Source organism: Anomaloglossus baeobatrachus, chromosome 9 (genome assembly GCF_048569485.1).
Source record: "Anomaloglossus baeobatrachus isolate aAnoBae1 chromosome 9, aAnoBae1.hap1, whole genome shotgun sequence".
NCBI lineage: Eukaryota > Metazoa > Chordata > Amphibia > Anura > Aromobatidae > Anomaloglossus > Anomaloglossus baeobatrachus.
This window is the reverse complement of record NC_134361.1, coordinates 228,441,894-228,456,065: the sequence shown is the minus strand read 5'-3', so window position 1 is coordinate 228,456,065 and position 14,172 is coordinate 228,441,894. Positions and strand designations below refer to the sequence as shown.

The 14,172-nt window shown below is 49.1% G+C and overlaps 1 protein-coding gene across 18 annotated transcripts in view; it reads right to left on the bottom strand.

Moving 5' to 3' along the window:
- The window catches only part of DNM1 (dynamin 1), a 207,900-nt gene that overhangs the window by 13,102 nt on the left and 180,626 nt on the right, over positions 1–14,172 (bottom strand). For 4 of the 18 annotated variants that reach the window (XR_012725326.1, XM_075324713.1, XM_075324711.1 and 1 more), the window contains exon 21: positions 3,483–3,519. The exons of the other annotated variants lie outside the window; for them this stretch is intronic. Coding sequence is in view for 3 of the 4 variants with exons in the window: in XM_075324713.1 (XP_075180828.1) it covers positions 3,498–3,519 (22 nt within the window). In the remaining variant the exon portion in view is untranslated. The remainder of the gene's footprint in view (positions 1–3,482; positions 3,520–14,172) is intronic. 18 annotated transcript variants of the gene reach the window in all.

Here is a 14,172-nt window from a genome sequence, read left to right as displayed (position 1 = left end):
GGATGGTTCATAAAGAAGTCACTTTTGGCGGTGGCCCACCCCCATGTAAATCCCCTGGAATTTGCAGCTAGGAAATAGCACCAAATGCCAAAAACGTTTCCAGTTCCAGACTTTGGGTACTTACTATTTCAAAAATGTCTGTACCCAAGAGAATTTACAAAGTGCTGCAACTTTCTAATAAACTTTGTATTTGTATTACCTACTATTTTCAAGTTGTAGTAAATTAGAACAATGGTTTATATAGCAGTGGTAGTGCGCATGTGTGACCACCCATCTGTTCTTTACATGGGTCTATAGGAGCGGTAGTGCGCATGTGTGACCACCCATCTGTTCTTTACATGGGTCTATAGGAGCTGTAATACACATGTGTGACCACCCATCTGTTCTCTTCTATGGGTCTATAGGAGCGGTAGTGCGCATGTGTGACCACTGATCTGTGTTTATGGTCTATAGGAGCAGTAGTGCGCATGTGTGACCACTGATCTGTTCTCTTCTATGGGTCTATAGCAATGGTAGTACACATGTGTGACCACTGATCTGTTCTCTTCTATGGGTCTATAGCAATGGTAGTGCGCATGTGTGACCACTGATCTGTTCTCTTCTATGGGTCTATAGGAGCGGTAGTGCGCATGTGTGACCACTGGTCTGTTCTCTTCTATGGGTCTATAGGAGTGGTAGTGCGCATGTGTGACCACCCATCTGTTCTTTACATGGGTCTATAGGAGCTGTAGTACACATGAGTGACCACCCATCTGTTCTATTCTATGGGTCTATAGGAGCGGTAGTGCGCATGTGTGACCACCCATCTGTTCTTTACATGGGTCTATAGGAGCTGTAGTACACATGTGTGACCACCCATCTGTTCTTTTCTATGGGTCTATAGGAGCGGTAGTGCGCATGTGTGACCACTGATCTGTTCTCTTCTATGGATCTATAGCAGTGGTAGTGCGCATGTGTGACCACTGATCTGTTCTCTTCTATGGGTCTATAGGAGCGGTAGTGCGCATGTGTGACCACTGATCTGTGTTTATGGTCTATAGGAGCGGTAGTGCGCATGTGTGACTACTGATCTGTTCTCTTCTATGGGTCTATAGGAGTGGTAGTGCGCATGTGTGACCACCCATCTGTTCTTTTCTATGGGTCTATAGGAGCGGTAGTGCGCATGTGTGACCACTGATCTGTGTTTATGGTCTATAGGAGCGGTAGTGCGCATGTGTGACCACTGATCTGTTTTTATGGTCTTTAGGAGCGGTAGTGCACATGTGTGACCACTGATCTGTTCTCTTTTATGGTCTATAGGAGCTGTAATACACATGTGTGACCACTGATCTGTTCTTTTCTATGGGTCTATAGGAGCCGTAGTGCGCATGTGTGACCACTGATTTGTTTTTATGGTCTATGGGGGCTGTAGTGCACATGTGTGACCACTGATCTGTTCTCTACTATGGTCTAAAGTTGCAGTAGTGTTTATGTATGACCACTGATCTGTTTTCTTCTATAGGTCTATAGAGCAGTGATAGTGCGCATTCGTTACCACTGATCTGTTATCTTCTATGGGTCAACATAGCAGCGGTAGTGCGCATGTGTAACCACTGATCTGTTCTCTTCTATGGGTCTATAGGTGCGGTAGTGCGCATGTGTGACCACTGATCTGTTTTCTTCTATAGGTCTATACAGCAGTGGTAGTGCGCATTCGTTACCACTGATCTGTTATCTTCTATGGGTCAACATAGCAGCGGTAGTGCGCATGTGTAACCACTGATCTGTTCTCTTCTATGGGTCTATAGGTGCGGTAGTGCGCATGTGTGACCACTGATCTGTTCTCTTCTATGGGTCTATAGGAGCGGTAGTGCGCATGCGTTACCACTGATTTGTTCTCTTCTATGGATCTATATAGCAGTGGTAGTGCGCATGTGTTACCATTGATCTGTTCTCTTCTATGGGTCTATAGGAGTGGTAATGCGCATGCGTGACTACTGATCTGTTCTCTCCTATGGGTCTATAGGAGTGGTAGTGTTTATGTGTGACCACTGATCTGTTCTCTTCTATGGATCTATACAGCAGCGGTAGTGCGCATGCGTTACCACTGATCTGTTCTCTTATATGGGTCTATATACAGTGGTAGTGCGCATGCGTTACCACTGATCTGTTCTCTTATATGGGTCTATATACAGTGGTAGTGCGCATGTGTTACCATTGATCTGTTCTCTTCTATAGGTCTATATAGCAGTGGTAGTGCGCATGCGTTACCACTGATCTGTTCTCTTCTATGGGTCTATACAGCAGTGCTAGTGCGCATGTGTTACCACTGATTTGTTCTCCTCTATGGGTCTATATAGCAGTAGTGCGCATGTGTGACCACTGATCTGTTCTCTTATATGGGTCTATATACAGTGGTAGTGTGCATGCGTTACCACTGATCTGTTCTCTTATATGGGTCTATATAGCAGTGGTAGTGCGCATGTGTTACAATTGATCTGTTCTCTTCTATGGCCAGAATCACACTTGCTAGTGCCTCGCGTGTAACTCGCGCGAGTCTCTCATGGTAGAACCAGGCTTGGCCACACACTCCCCTGACAGGAGCGGGTCGGTTGCATGTATCTCTATGCAGCTCAGACGCTCCTGTATGCATAGTGTGCGGCCATGCCGGGTTCTACCATGAGAGACTCGCGCGAGTTACACGCGAGGCACTAGCAAGTGTGATTCTGGCCTATAGGTCTATATTGCAGTGGTAGTGCGCATGCGTTACCACTGATCTATTCTTTTCTATAGGTCTATATAGCAGTGGTAGTGCGCATGCGTTACCACTGATCTGATCTCTTATATGGGTGTATATAGCAGTGGCAGTGCGCATGTGTTACCATTGATCTGTTCTCTTCTATAGGTCTATATAGCAGTGGCAGTGTGCATGTGTTACCATTGATCTGTTCTCTTCTATAGGTCTATATAGCAGTGGTAGTGCGCATGCGTTACCACTTATCTGTTCTTTTCTATAGGTCTATATAGCAGTGGTAGTGCGCGTGTGTAACCACTACTATCTTCTCTTTTAAGGATTGCAACCAATCACAGCCCAGGTTTCATTTTAGCAGTGGAGTTTATAAAAAAAAAGGTGAATTCTGATTGGTTGGGTCAAGCTCAAAGTATATTAGATAGTTGCAGAACTTTGTGTATACCGTGGTTGTACCACCTTTAAGGAAATATACATGAAAAAGCATGAAAAGTGAGCTCATGGAGACTCCAATTTGGATTTGTCCGTCAATTTTGTAACCCTTAAAAGTTTTTGGGGAAAAAAATTAATACCAAAATTTCCTTTAAGCAGCTCATTTAAGAATCTAAAAAAGGACATGATAAAAAAAATGAAAAAGAAGGAAACTGCCTGGCAACAGGGCGAGAGACCGAAGCGGATGGGTGTAACACACGTGAAGATCACATGACTAGGAAAAGGCGCACACAGGTCACATGACTTGAAATGCGTGACATACCGTGACGAGTGCTCCTCATGGGTCACTGATAGTTATTCTGAAAAATAACATGAAGTCAGAGGCTGAGAGCAGCCACACGCATGTAAGGGCCACGTATGCATACACGGAACCATGGTTGACCATGATACATATACATAACATTCATATACGGCCACGGCTGGGCTACTGCGGGCGCCTAAACAAGATGGAGACCGATGTAGTCATGTACAAACACGCCAACATGTCAGACACCATCGTAGGTCACATGTGAAATATGGTGGTAGGATGGCACATAGGTCCGCCATCGGAAAATCAGTATGTGGTCCATCCGTATAGGCGCTTAGTCGTGTGTGGTGCCGCTCTTCGATGGTTGCATTGGTTGTTTGATGAAGCTTACACATGGCAGCTAGAGTCTTCAAACGGAATTTTTTAGGACCCAATTTTTGTCCTAATGCATCTAAAATATAAATAAAAAAAGTTCCCAATAGGCGCTAATAAAAAAATGTTTTGTGTCCACAGCTTCCATGCAGATGTATGTATTACCATGGTAACAGACAAGTAATAAACCACTTATAGACAGATGTTAGAGTCGCCGATCCTTAAGATCCTAGGGTTAGACAACAAAGGGCTTGTTTGTTGTCTGTTACCAAGGAAACGCATAATTCTGCGTAGAAGCGGGCACTACCATGCTCGAGTGCACAGTACTCATAACTAGTGATGAGCGGGCACTACCATGCTCGGGTGCTCAGTACTGGTAACTAGTGATGAGCGGGCACTACCATGCTCGGGTGCACAGTACTCATAACTAGTGATGAGCGGGCACTACCATGCTCAGGTGCTCTGTACTGGTAACTAGTGATGAGCGGGCACTACCATGCTCGGGTGCTCTGTACTGGTAACTCGTGATGAGTGGGCACTACCATGCTCGGGTGCTCAGTGCTGGTAACTAGTGATGAGCGGGCACTACCATGCTCGGGTGCTCAGTACTGGTAACTAGTGATGAGCGGGCACTACCATGCTCGGGTGCTCAGTACTGGTAACTAGTGATGAGCGGGCACTACCATGCTCGGGTGCTCAATACTGGTAACTAGTGATGAGCGGGCACTACCATGCTCGGGTGCTCAGTACTGGTAACTAGTGATGAGCGGGCACTACCATGCTCGGGTGCACAGTACTCATAACTAGTGATGAGCGGGCACTACCATGCTCGGGTGCACAGTACTCATAACTAGTGATGAGCGGGCACTACCATGCTCGGGTGCACAGTACTCATAACTAGTGATGAGCGGGCACTACCATGCTCGGGTGCACAGTACTCATAACTAGTGATGAGCGGGCACTACCATGCTCGGGTGTTCAGTACTGGTAACTAGTGATGAGCGGGCACTACCATGCTCGGGTGCTCAGTACTGGTAACTAGTGATGAGCGGGCACTACCATGCTCGGGTGCTCAGTACTGGTAACTAGTGATGAGCGGGCACTACCATGCTCGGGTGTTCAGTACTGGTAACTAGTGATGAGCGGGCACTACCATGCTCGGGTGCTCAGTACTGGTAACTAGTGATGAGCGGGCACTACCATGCTCGGGTGCTCAGTACTGGTAACTAGTGATGAGCGGGCACTACCATGCTCGGGTGCTCAGTACTGGTAACTAGTGATGAGCGGGCACTACCATGCTCGGGTGCTCAGTACTGGTAACTAGTGATGAGCGGGCACTACCATGCTCGGGTGCACAGTACTCATAACTAGTGATGAGCGGGCACTACCATGCTCGGGTGCACAGTACTCATAACTAGTGATGAGCGGGCACTACCATGCTCGGGTGCTCAGTACTGGTAACTAGTGATGAGCGAGCACTACCATGCTCGGGTGCTCAGTACTGGTAACTAGTGATGAGCGGGCACTACCATGCTCGGGTGCTCAGTACTGGTAACTAGTGATGAGCGGGCACTACCATGCTCTGGTGCTCAGTACTGGTAACTAGTGATGAGCGAGCACTACCATGCTCGGGTGCTCAGTACTGGTAACTAGTGATGAGCGGGCACTACCATGCTCGGGTGCGCTGTACTGGTAACTAGTGATGAGCGGGCACTATCATGTTTGCATGATCGGTACTCGTACCTGAGTGTAATGGAAGTCAATGGGGAACTCGAGCAATGTTCCGGGAACTCTCCCGGAAAAATGGTCGAGTTCCCCACTGACTTCCATTATACTCGGGAAATGGAGTTGAGCCCTTCTGAGCATCCAACTGCTCTTAAGAAGCACCTGAGCATGTTAGTGCCCACTCATCACTAGTTACCAGTACTGAGCACCCGAGCATGGTAGTGCCCGCTCATCACTAGTTACCAGTACTGAGCACCCGAGCATGGTAGTGCCCGCTCATCACTAGTTACCAGTACTGAGCACCCGAGCATGGTAGTGCCCGCTCATCACTAGTTACCAGTACTGAGCACCCGAGCATGGTAGTGCCCGCTCATCACTAGTTACCAGTACTGAGCACCCGAGCATGGTAGTGCCCGCTCATCACTAGTTACCAGTACTGAGCACCCGAGCATGGTAGTGCCCGCTCATCACTAGTTACCAGTACTGAGCACCCGAGCATGGTAGTGCCCGCTCATCACTAGTTACCAGTACTGAGCACCCGAGCATGGTAGTGCCCGCTCATCACTAGTTACCAGTACTGAGCACCCGAGCATGGTAGTGCCCGCTCATCACTAGTTACCAGTACTGAGCACCCGAGCATGGTAGTGCCCGCTCATCACTAGTTACCAGTACTGAGCACCCGAGCATGGTAGTGCCCGCTCATCACTAGTTACCAGTACTGAGCACCCGAGCATGGTAGTGCCCGCTCATCACTAGTTACCAGTACTGAGCACCCGAGCATGGTAGTGCCCGCTCATCACTAGTTACCAGTACTGAGCACCCGAGCATGGTAGTGCCCACTCATCACTAGTTACCAGTACTGAGCACCCAAGCATGGCAGTGCCCGCTCATCACTAGTTACCAGTACAGAGCACCCGAGCATGGCAGTGCCCACTCATCACTAGTTACCAGTACAGAGCACCCGAGCATGGTAGTGCCCACTCATCACTAGTTACCAGTGCTGAGCACCCGAGCATGGTAGTGCCCCCTCATCACTAGTTACCAGTACTGAGCACCCGAGCATGGTAGTGCCCACTCATCACTAGTTACCAGTACTGAGCACCCGAGCATGGTAGTGCCCACTCATCAGTAGTTACCAGTACTGAGCACCCGAGCATGGTAGTGCCCACTCATCACTAGTTACCAGTACTGAGCACCCGAGCATGGTAGTGCCCGCTCATCAGTAGTTACCAGTACTGAGCACCCGAGCATGGTAGTGCCCGCTCATCACTAGTTACCAGTACTGAGCACCTGAGCATGGTAGTGCCCGCTCATCACTAGTTACCAGTACTGAGCACCCGAGCATGGTAGTGCCCGCTCATCACTAGTTACCAGTACTGAGCACCTGAGCATGGTAGTGCCCGCTCATCACTAGTTATGAGTACTCAGCACCCGAGCATGGTAGTGCCCGCTCATCACTAGTTACCAGTACTGAGCTCCCGAGCATGGTAGTGCCCGCTCATCACTAGTTACCAGTACTGAGCACCCAAGCATGGTAGTGCCCACTCAACACTAGTTACCAGTACTGAGCTCCCAAGCATGGTAGTGCCCGCTCATCACTAGTTACCAGTACTGAGCACCCAAGCATGGTAGTGCCCGCTCATCACTAGTTACCAGTACTGAGCACCCGAGCATGGTAGTGCCCGCTCATCACTAGTTACCAGTACTGAGCACCTGAGCATGGTAGTGCCCGCTCATCACTAGTTACCAGTACTGACCACCCGAGCATGGTAGTGCCCGCTCATCACTAGTTACCAGTACTGAGCACCCGAGCATGGTAGTGCCCGCTCATCACTAGTTACCAGTACTGAGCACCCGAGCATGGTAGTGCCCGCTCATCACTAGTTACCAGTACTGAGCACCCGAGCATGGTAGTGCCCGCTCATCACTAGTTACCAGTACTGAGCACCCGAGCATGGTAGTGCCCGCTCATCACTAGTTACCAGTACTGAGCACCCGAGCATGGTAGTGCCCGCTCATCACTAGTTACCAGTACTGAGCACCCGAGCATGGTAGTGCCCGCTCATCACTAGTTACCAGTACTGAGCACCCGAGCATGGTAGTGCCCGCTCATCACTAGTTACCAGTACTGAGCACCCAAGCATGGCAGTGCCCGCTCATCACTAGTTACCAGTACAGAGCACCCGAGCATGGTAGTGCCCACTCATCACTAGTTACCAGTACAGAGCACCCGAGCATGGTAGTGCCCACTCATCACTAGTTACCAGTGCTGAGCACCCGAGCATGGTAGTGCCCCCTCATCACTAGTTACCAGTACTGAGCACCTGAGCATGGTAGTGCCCACTCATCACTAGTTACCAGTACTGAGCACCCAAGCATGGCAGTGCCCGCTCATCACTAGTTACCAGTACAGAGCACCCGAGCATGGTAGTGCCCACTCATCACTAGTTACCAGTACAGAGCACCCGAGCATGGTAGTGCCCACTCATCACTAGTTACCAGTGCTGAGCACCCGAGCATGGTAGTGCCCCCTCATCACTAGTTACCAGTACTGAGCACCCGAGCATGGTAGTGCCCACTCATCACTAGTTACCAGTACTGAGCACCCGAGCATGGTAGTGCCCACTCATCAGTAGTTACCAGTACTGAGCACCCGAGCATGGTAGTGCCCACTCATCACTAGTTACCAGTACTGAGCACCCGAGCATGGTAGTGCCCGCTCATCAGTAGTTACCAGTACTGAGCACCCGAGCATGGTAGTGCCCGCTCATCACTAGTTACCAGTACTGAGCACCTGAGCATGGTAGTGCCCGCTCATCACTAGTTACCAGTACTGAGCACCCGAGCATGGTAGTGCCCGCTCATCACTAGTTACCAGTACTGAGCACCTGAGCATGGTAGTGCCCGCTCATCACTAGTTATGAGTACTCAGCACCCGAGCATGGTAGTGCCCGCTCATCACTAGTTACCAGTACTGAGCTCCCGAGCATGGTAGTGCCCGCTCATCACTAGTTACCAGTACTGAGCACCCAAGCATGGTAGTGCCCACTCAACACTAGTTACCAGTACTGAGCTCCCAAGCATGGTAGTGCCCGCTCATCACTAGTTACCAGTACTGAGCACCCAAGCATGGTAGTGCCCGCTCATCACTAGTTACCAGTACTGAGCACCCGAGCATGGTAGTGCCCGCTCATCACTAGTTACCAGTACTGAGCACCTGAGCATGGTAGTGCCCGCTCATCACTAGTTACCAGTACTGACCACCCGAGCATGGTAGTGCCCGCTCATCACTAGTTACCAGTACTGACCACCCGAGCATGGTAGTGCCCGCTCATCACTAGTTACCAGTACTGAGCACCCGAGCATGGTAGTGCCCGCTCATCACTAGTTACCAGTACTGAGCACCCGAGCATGGTAGTGCCCGCTCATCACTAGTTACCAGTACTGAGCACCCGAGCATGGTAGTGCCCGCTCATCACTAGTTACCAGTACTGAGCACCCGAGCATGGTAGTGCCCGCTCATCACTAGTTACCAGTACTGAGCACCCGAGCATGGTAGTGCCCGCTCATCACTAGTTACCAGTACTGAGCACCCGAGCATGGTAGTACCTGCTCATCACTAGTTACCAGTACTGAGCACCCGAGCATGGTAGTGCCCGCTCATCACTAGTTACCAGTATTGAGCACCCGAGCATGGTAGTGCCCGCTCATCACTAGTTACCAGTACTGAGCACCCGAGCATGGTAGTGCCCGCTCATCACTAGTTACCAGTACTGAGCTCCCGAGCATGGTAGTGCCCGCTCATCACTAGTTACCAGTACTGTGCACCCGAGCATGGTAGTGCCCGCTCATCACTAGTTACCAGTACTGCGCACCCAAGCATGGTAGTGCCTGCTCATCACTAGTTACCAGTACTGAGCACCCGAGCATGGTAGTGCTCGCTCATCACTAGTTACCAGTACTGAGCACCTGAGCATGGTAGTGCTCACTCATCGCTAGTTACCAGTACTGAGCACCCGAGCATGGTAGTGCCCGCTCATCACTAGTTACCAGTACTGAGCACCTGAGCATGGTAGTGCCCGCTCATCACTAGTTACCAGTACTGAGCACCCGAGCATGGTAGTGCCCACTCATCACTAGTTACCAGTACTGAGCACCTGAGCATGGTAGTGCCTGCTCATCACTAGTTACCAGTACTGAGCACCCGAGCATGGTAGTGTCCGCTCATCACTAGTTACCAGTACAGAGCACCAGAGCATGGTAGTGCCCGCTCATCACTAGTTACCAGTACAGAGCCCCGAGCATGGTAGTGCCCGCTCATCTCTAGTTACCAGTACTGAGCCCCCGAGCATGGTAGTGCTCGCTCATCACTAGTTACCAGTACTGAGCACCCGAGCATGGTAGTGCCCGCTCATCACCAGTTACCAGTACTGAGCACCCGAGCATGGTAGTGCCCGCTCATCACTAGTTACCAGTACTGAGCACCCGAGCATGGTAGTGCCCGCTCATCACTAGTTACCAGTACTGAGATCCCGAGCATGGTAGTGCCCGCTCATCACTAGTTACCAGTACTGAGATCCCGAGCATGGTAGTGCCCGCTCATCACTAGTTACCAGTACTGCGCACCCAAGCATGGTAGTGCCTGCTCATCACTAGTTACCAGTACTGAGCACCTGAGCATGGTAGTGCCCGCTCATCACTAGTTACCAGTACAGAGCACCAGAGCATGGTAGTGCCCGCTCATCACTAGTTACCAGTACTGAGCACCCGAGCATGGTAGTGCCCGCTCATCACTAGTTACCAGTACTGAGCACCTGAGCATGGTAGTGCCCACTCATCACTAGTTACCAGTACTGAGCACCCGAGCATGGTAGTGCCCGCTCATCACTAGTTACCAGTACTGTGCACCCGAGCATGGTAGTGTCCGCTCATCACTAGTTACCAGTACTGCGCACCCGAGCATGGTAGTGCCTGCTCATCACTAGTTACCAGTACTGAGCACCCGAGCATGGTAGTGCCCACTCATCACTAGTTACCAGTACTGCGCACCCAAGCATGGTAGTGCCTGCTCATCACTAGTTACCAGTACTGAGCACCTGAGCATGGTAGTGCCCGCTCATCACTAGTTACCAGTACAGAGCCCCGAGCATGGTAGTGCCCGCTCATCACTAGTTACCAGTACAGAGCACCCGAGCATGGTAGTGCCCGCTCATCACTAGTTACCAGTACTGAGCACCTGAGCATGGTAGTGCCCGCTCATCACTAGTTACCAGTACAGAGCCCCGAGCATGGTAGTGCCCGCTCATCACTAGTTACCAGTACTGAGCACCTGAGCATGGTAGTGCCCTCTCATCACTAGTTACCAGTACTGAGCACCCGAGCATGGTACTGCCCGCTCATCACTAGTTACCAGTACTGAGCACCCGAGCATGGTATTGCCCGCTCATCACTAGTTACCAGTACTGAGCACCCGAGCATGGTAGTGCCCGCTCATCACTAGTTACCAGTACAGAGCCCCGAGCATGGTAGTGCCCGCTCATCACTAGTTACCAGTACTGAGTACCTGAGCATGGTAGTGCCCTCTCATCACTAGTTACCAGTACTGAGCACCCGAGCATGGTACTGCCCGCTCATCACTAGTTACCAGTACTGAGCCCCCGAGCATGGTAGTGCCCGCTCATCACTAGTTACCAGTACTGAGCACCCGAGCATGGTAGTGCCCGCTCATCACTAGTTACCAGTACAGAGTCCCGAGCATGGCCTTTTTCATAATCCATGCCTATTATCTAACCCTTGACAGCTCAGTTCCTGCCTCTCCAAGACACTGGACCGGAAGAAGCCTTTTGGAATTGTTTTCCGGAAGGTTTTGTCGGGAACGGCGGAGTTGTGGAATCTCTTTCACTATTCTGGGAGGTCTCCATTTTTACCCTGGAGAATTTGCAATTGTGCACTAGTGGTAGTGAAACTACAGCTGCCATTATGTCCCGAAAACTCATGGGGTATACATTTATTGTCCTGTGAAATATAAGGGGAAGATTTATGAAAAGTCTCTAAAAGAAAAAAATGTTTTTATTGCCCATAGCAACCAGTCACAACACAACTTTCATTTTTATCACAAGAGAGCAACCAATCACAGCACAGCTTTTATTTAACCACAGCAGTTTAAAAGATGAAAGCTTATCTCTGATTGGTTACTATGGGCAACAAAGACTAAAAGCTGTTGCTTTGGGCCCTAAATGAGGCCCTGTATCCTGTATTTCCAGATTTAGGAGTAGAATCCAGTTGCCATGTGTGTAAAGCTTTCATCAGCACAATCCACAGATACAAAATCCCAGAGGGACTTGTGAGGGGCGATCTCACCATGATGTCATTGATGAATCTAGCTGTGGAAAATGAACCCTCATTCTATATACAAGAGAAGTGGGGAGATGGGGAGCACAAAAACAGACACGAAAATTAAAAACGTTACCATTAGTTGCGTATAGACGCAAGCTCTTGCCTAAATACACGAGCGCAGCATCATTTGGGCAGCCATTTTGAGAGTTCATAAACAAAATGGCCGCCGCTTTTGAGAGTTCATAAACAAAATGGCCGCCACTTTTGAGAGTCCATGAACAAAATTGCCACAGCTTTTGAGGGCTCATAAACAAAATGGCCACTGCTTTTGAGAGCTCATAAACAAAATGGCCACGCTTTTGAGAGTTCATAAACAAAATGGCCACCGCTTTTGAGAGCTCAAACAAAATGGCCGCCACTTTTGAGAGTCCATGAACAAAATGGCCACAGCTTTTGAGGTGTCATAAACAAAATGGCCACTGCTTTTGAGAGCTCATAAACAAAATGGCCACGCTTTTGAGAGTTCATAAACAAAATGTCCACCGCTTGTGCGTTCATAGACAAAATGTCCACCGCTTTTGAGAGCTCATAAACAAAATGGCCACCGCTTTTGAGAGCTCATAAACAAAATGGCCACCGCTTTTGAAAGCTCATAAACAAAATGGCCGCCACTTTTGAGAGCTCTTAAACAAAATGGCCACCACTTTTGAGAGCTCTTAAACAAAATGGCCATCGCTTTTCAGAGCTCATAAACAAAATGGCCACTGCTTTTGAGAACTCATAAACAAAATGGCCCCCGCTTGTAGAAGGCAGATACTAAGTAAATCAATTTTACGTGAATGGAGCTAAATCATTGCATAATGAAACCCTATGATATACATTGTCTTTTAAGACCTCACCATTATCAAGGTCTCTGCTTGCTGTCAGTGAATAGAAACACTTGTTTACATCAACGGGGTGAAAACCTGTCCTAATCATGTCCCATTGACACATATGAACATTCTCGTGAAATGTAAAGGTCTCTTTTGTATCCAGGCCTACGACGGACATGATCCCGGAAAGGTTTTCGATTCACTGGTGACAAGTAATGACCTTCAAAATGGCAAAGAAAGTTTCATAACTTTTCATTACGCGATGCTTGAGCTTTATTTATGTGAAATCAGAAACCCCCTCTAACATAAAATAGATGAGTTGCCCATAGCAACCAATATGGGGTCTTGGCTTTCATGTTGTAAACGACTTTTATAAAATGAAAGCTGAAATCTGATTGGTTGATATGTGCAACCCCTTTACTGTATATCTACCTTTCCCCCCTCCCAAAAAAACAGGGGGGCACAATGTTTATGAAATTCCCACCTAACCAGACTTATCTCTGATGGTCGCTGGTGGCATGACACTTTCATTAGGCCCACTGGTTGACGTCTCAATAGGCCCTACTGGGAAATCAACCAGTGGGCCTAATGAAAGTGTCATGCGGCCATCAGAGATACCTCTGGTTGGGTACGCTGTAAAGATACCTCGGTGGACATGGTAATAAAATTAAGGGAAAATTGAGTAAATTAAGCTGGAGGGGGAGTTACGAGGCAAAGTGGATGTCTGGGGTGACACTATAGGAACATAATATGATGTGCCACGAAGCCACGTATCAGGGATCCTTTTCCACTTAAGCTGATTTGTCCCACTATTGGAATGCAAATAAGCCCACAAATGTATTCCTATATCATAAAGTGATGGTATATAGCCATCATGTTCATGATCAGAGAGGGTCCGACATCTGGGACCCCCACTAATCCTGAGAATGAAGGGTATGCAGCGCCGATATACTATATCTTTCCTGCGCAGTGCCCCTTGGCCACATGGGCTTCTCAGAAACCTTCAAAGTGAAAGGGGCTTACTGCAGTTCTTTGAGTGCCCATGTGGCCACGGGGGGCACTGTGCAAGAAAAAGATGTCAGACGACAACCCATCATATCCTACCGACATGCCTTGACTTTTTGAGATGGAGACACCCTTTAAATTTATAGGGTCTTCAATGTACAGATGCCATTTGCATCCATGTATGTGTATAGTGAAAGACCCTCTGTACATTCGCGGTCCAAGCACAAAAAGCTGTCGTACTATGGCCTACTAGAATAAAAAACGTAGCCACTACATGGTTTTAGGGAGCAGGAAGCGGGAGGTGGGGGGTATATAGAATAGAGAATTGCCATGTGAATGGGGGAGAAGGGAAAGCTGTGCAAAATAAGGGAAGAGCATGGATGACATGGACGTGG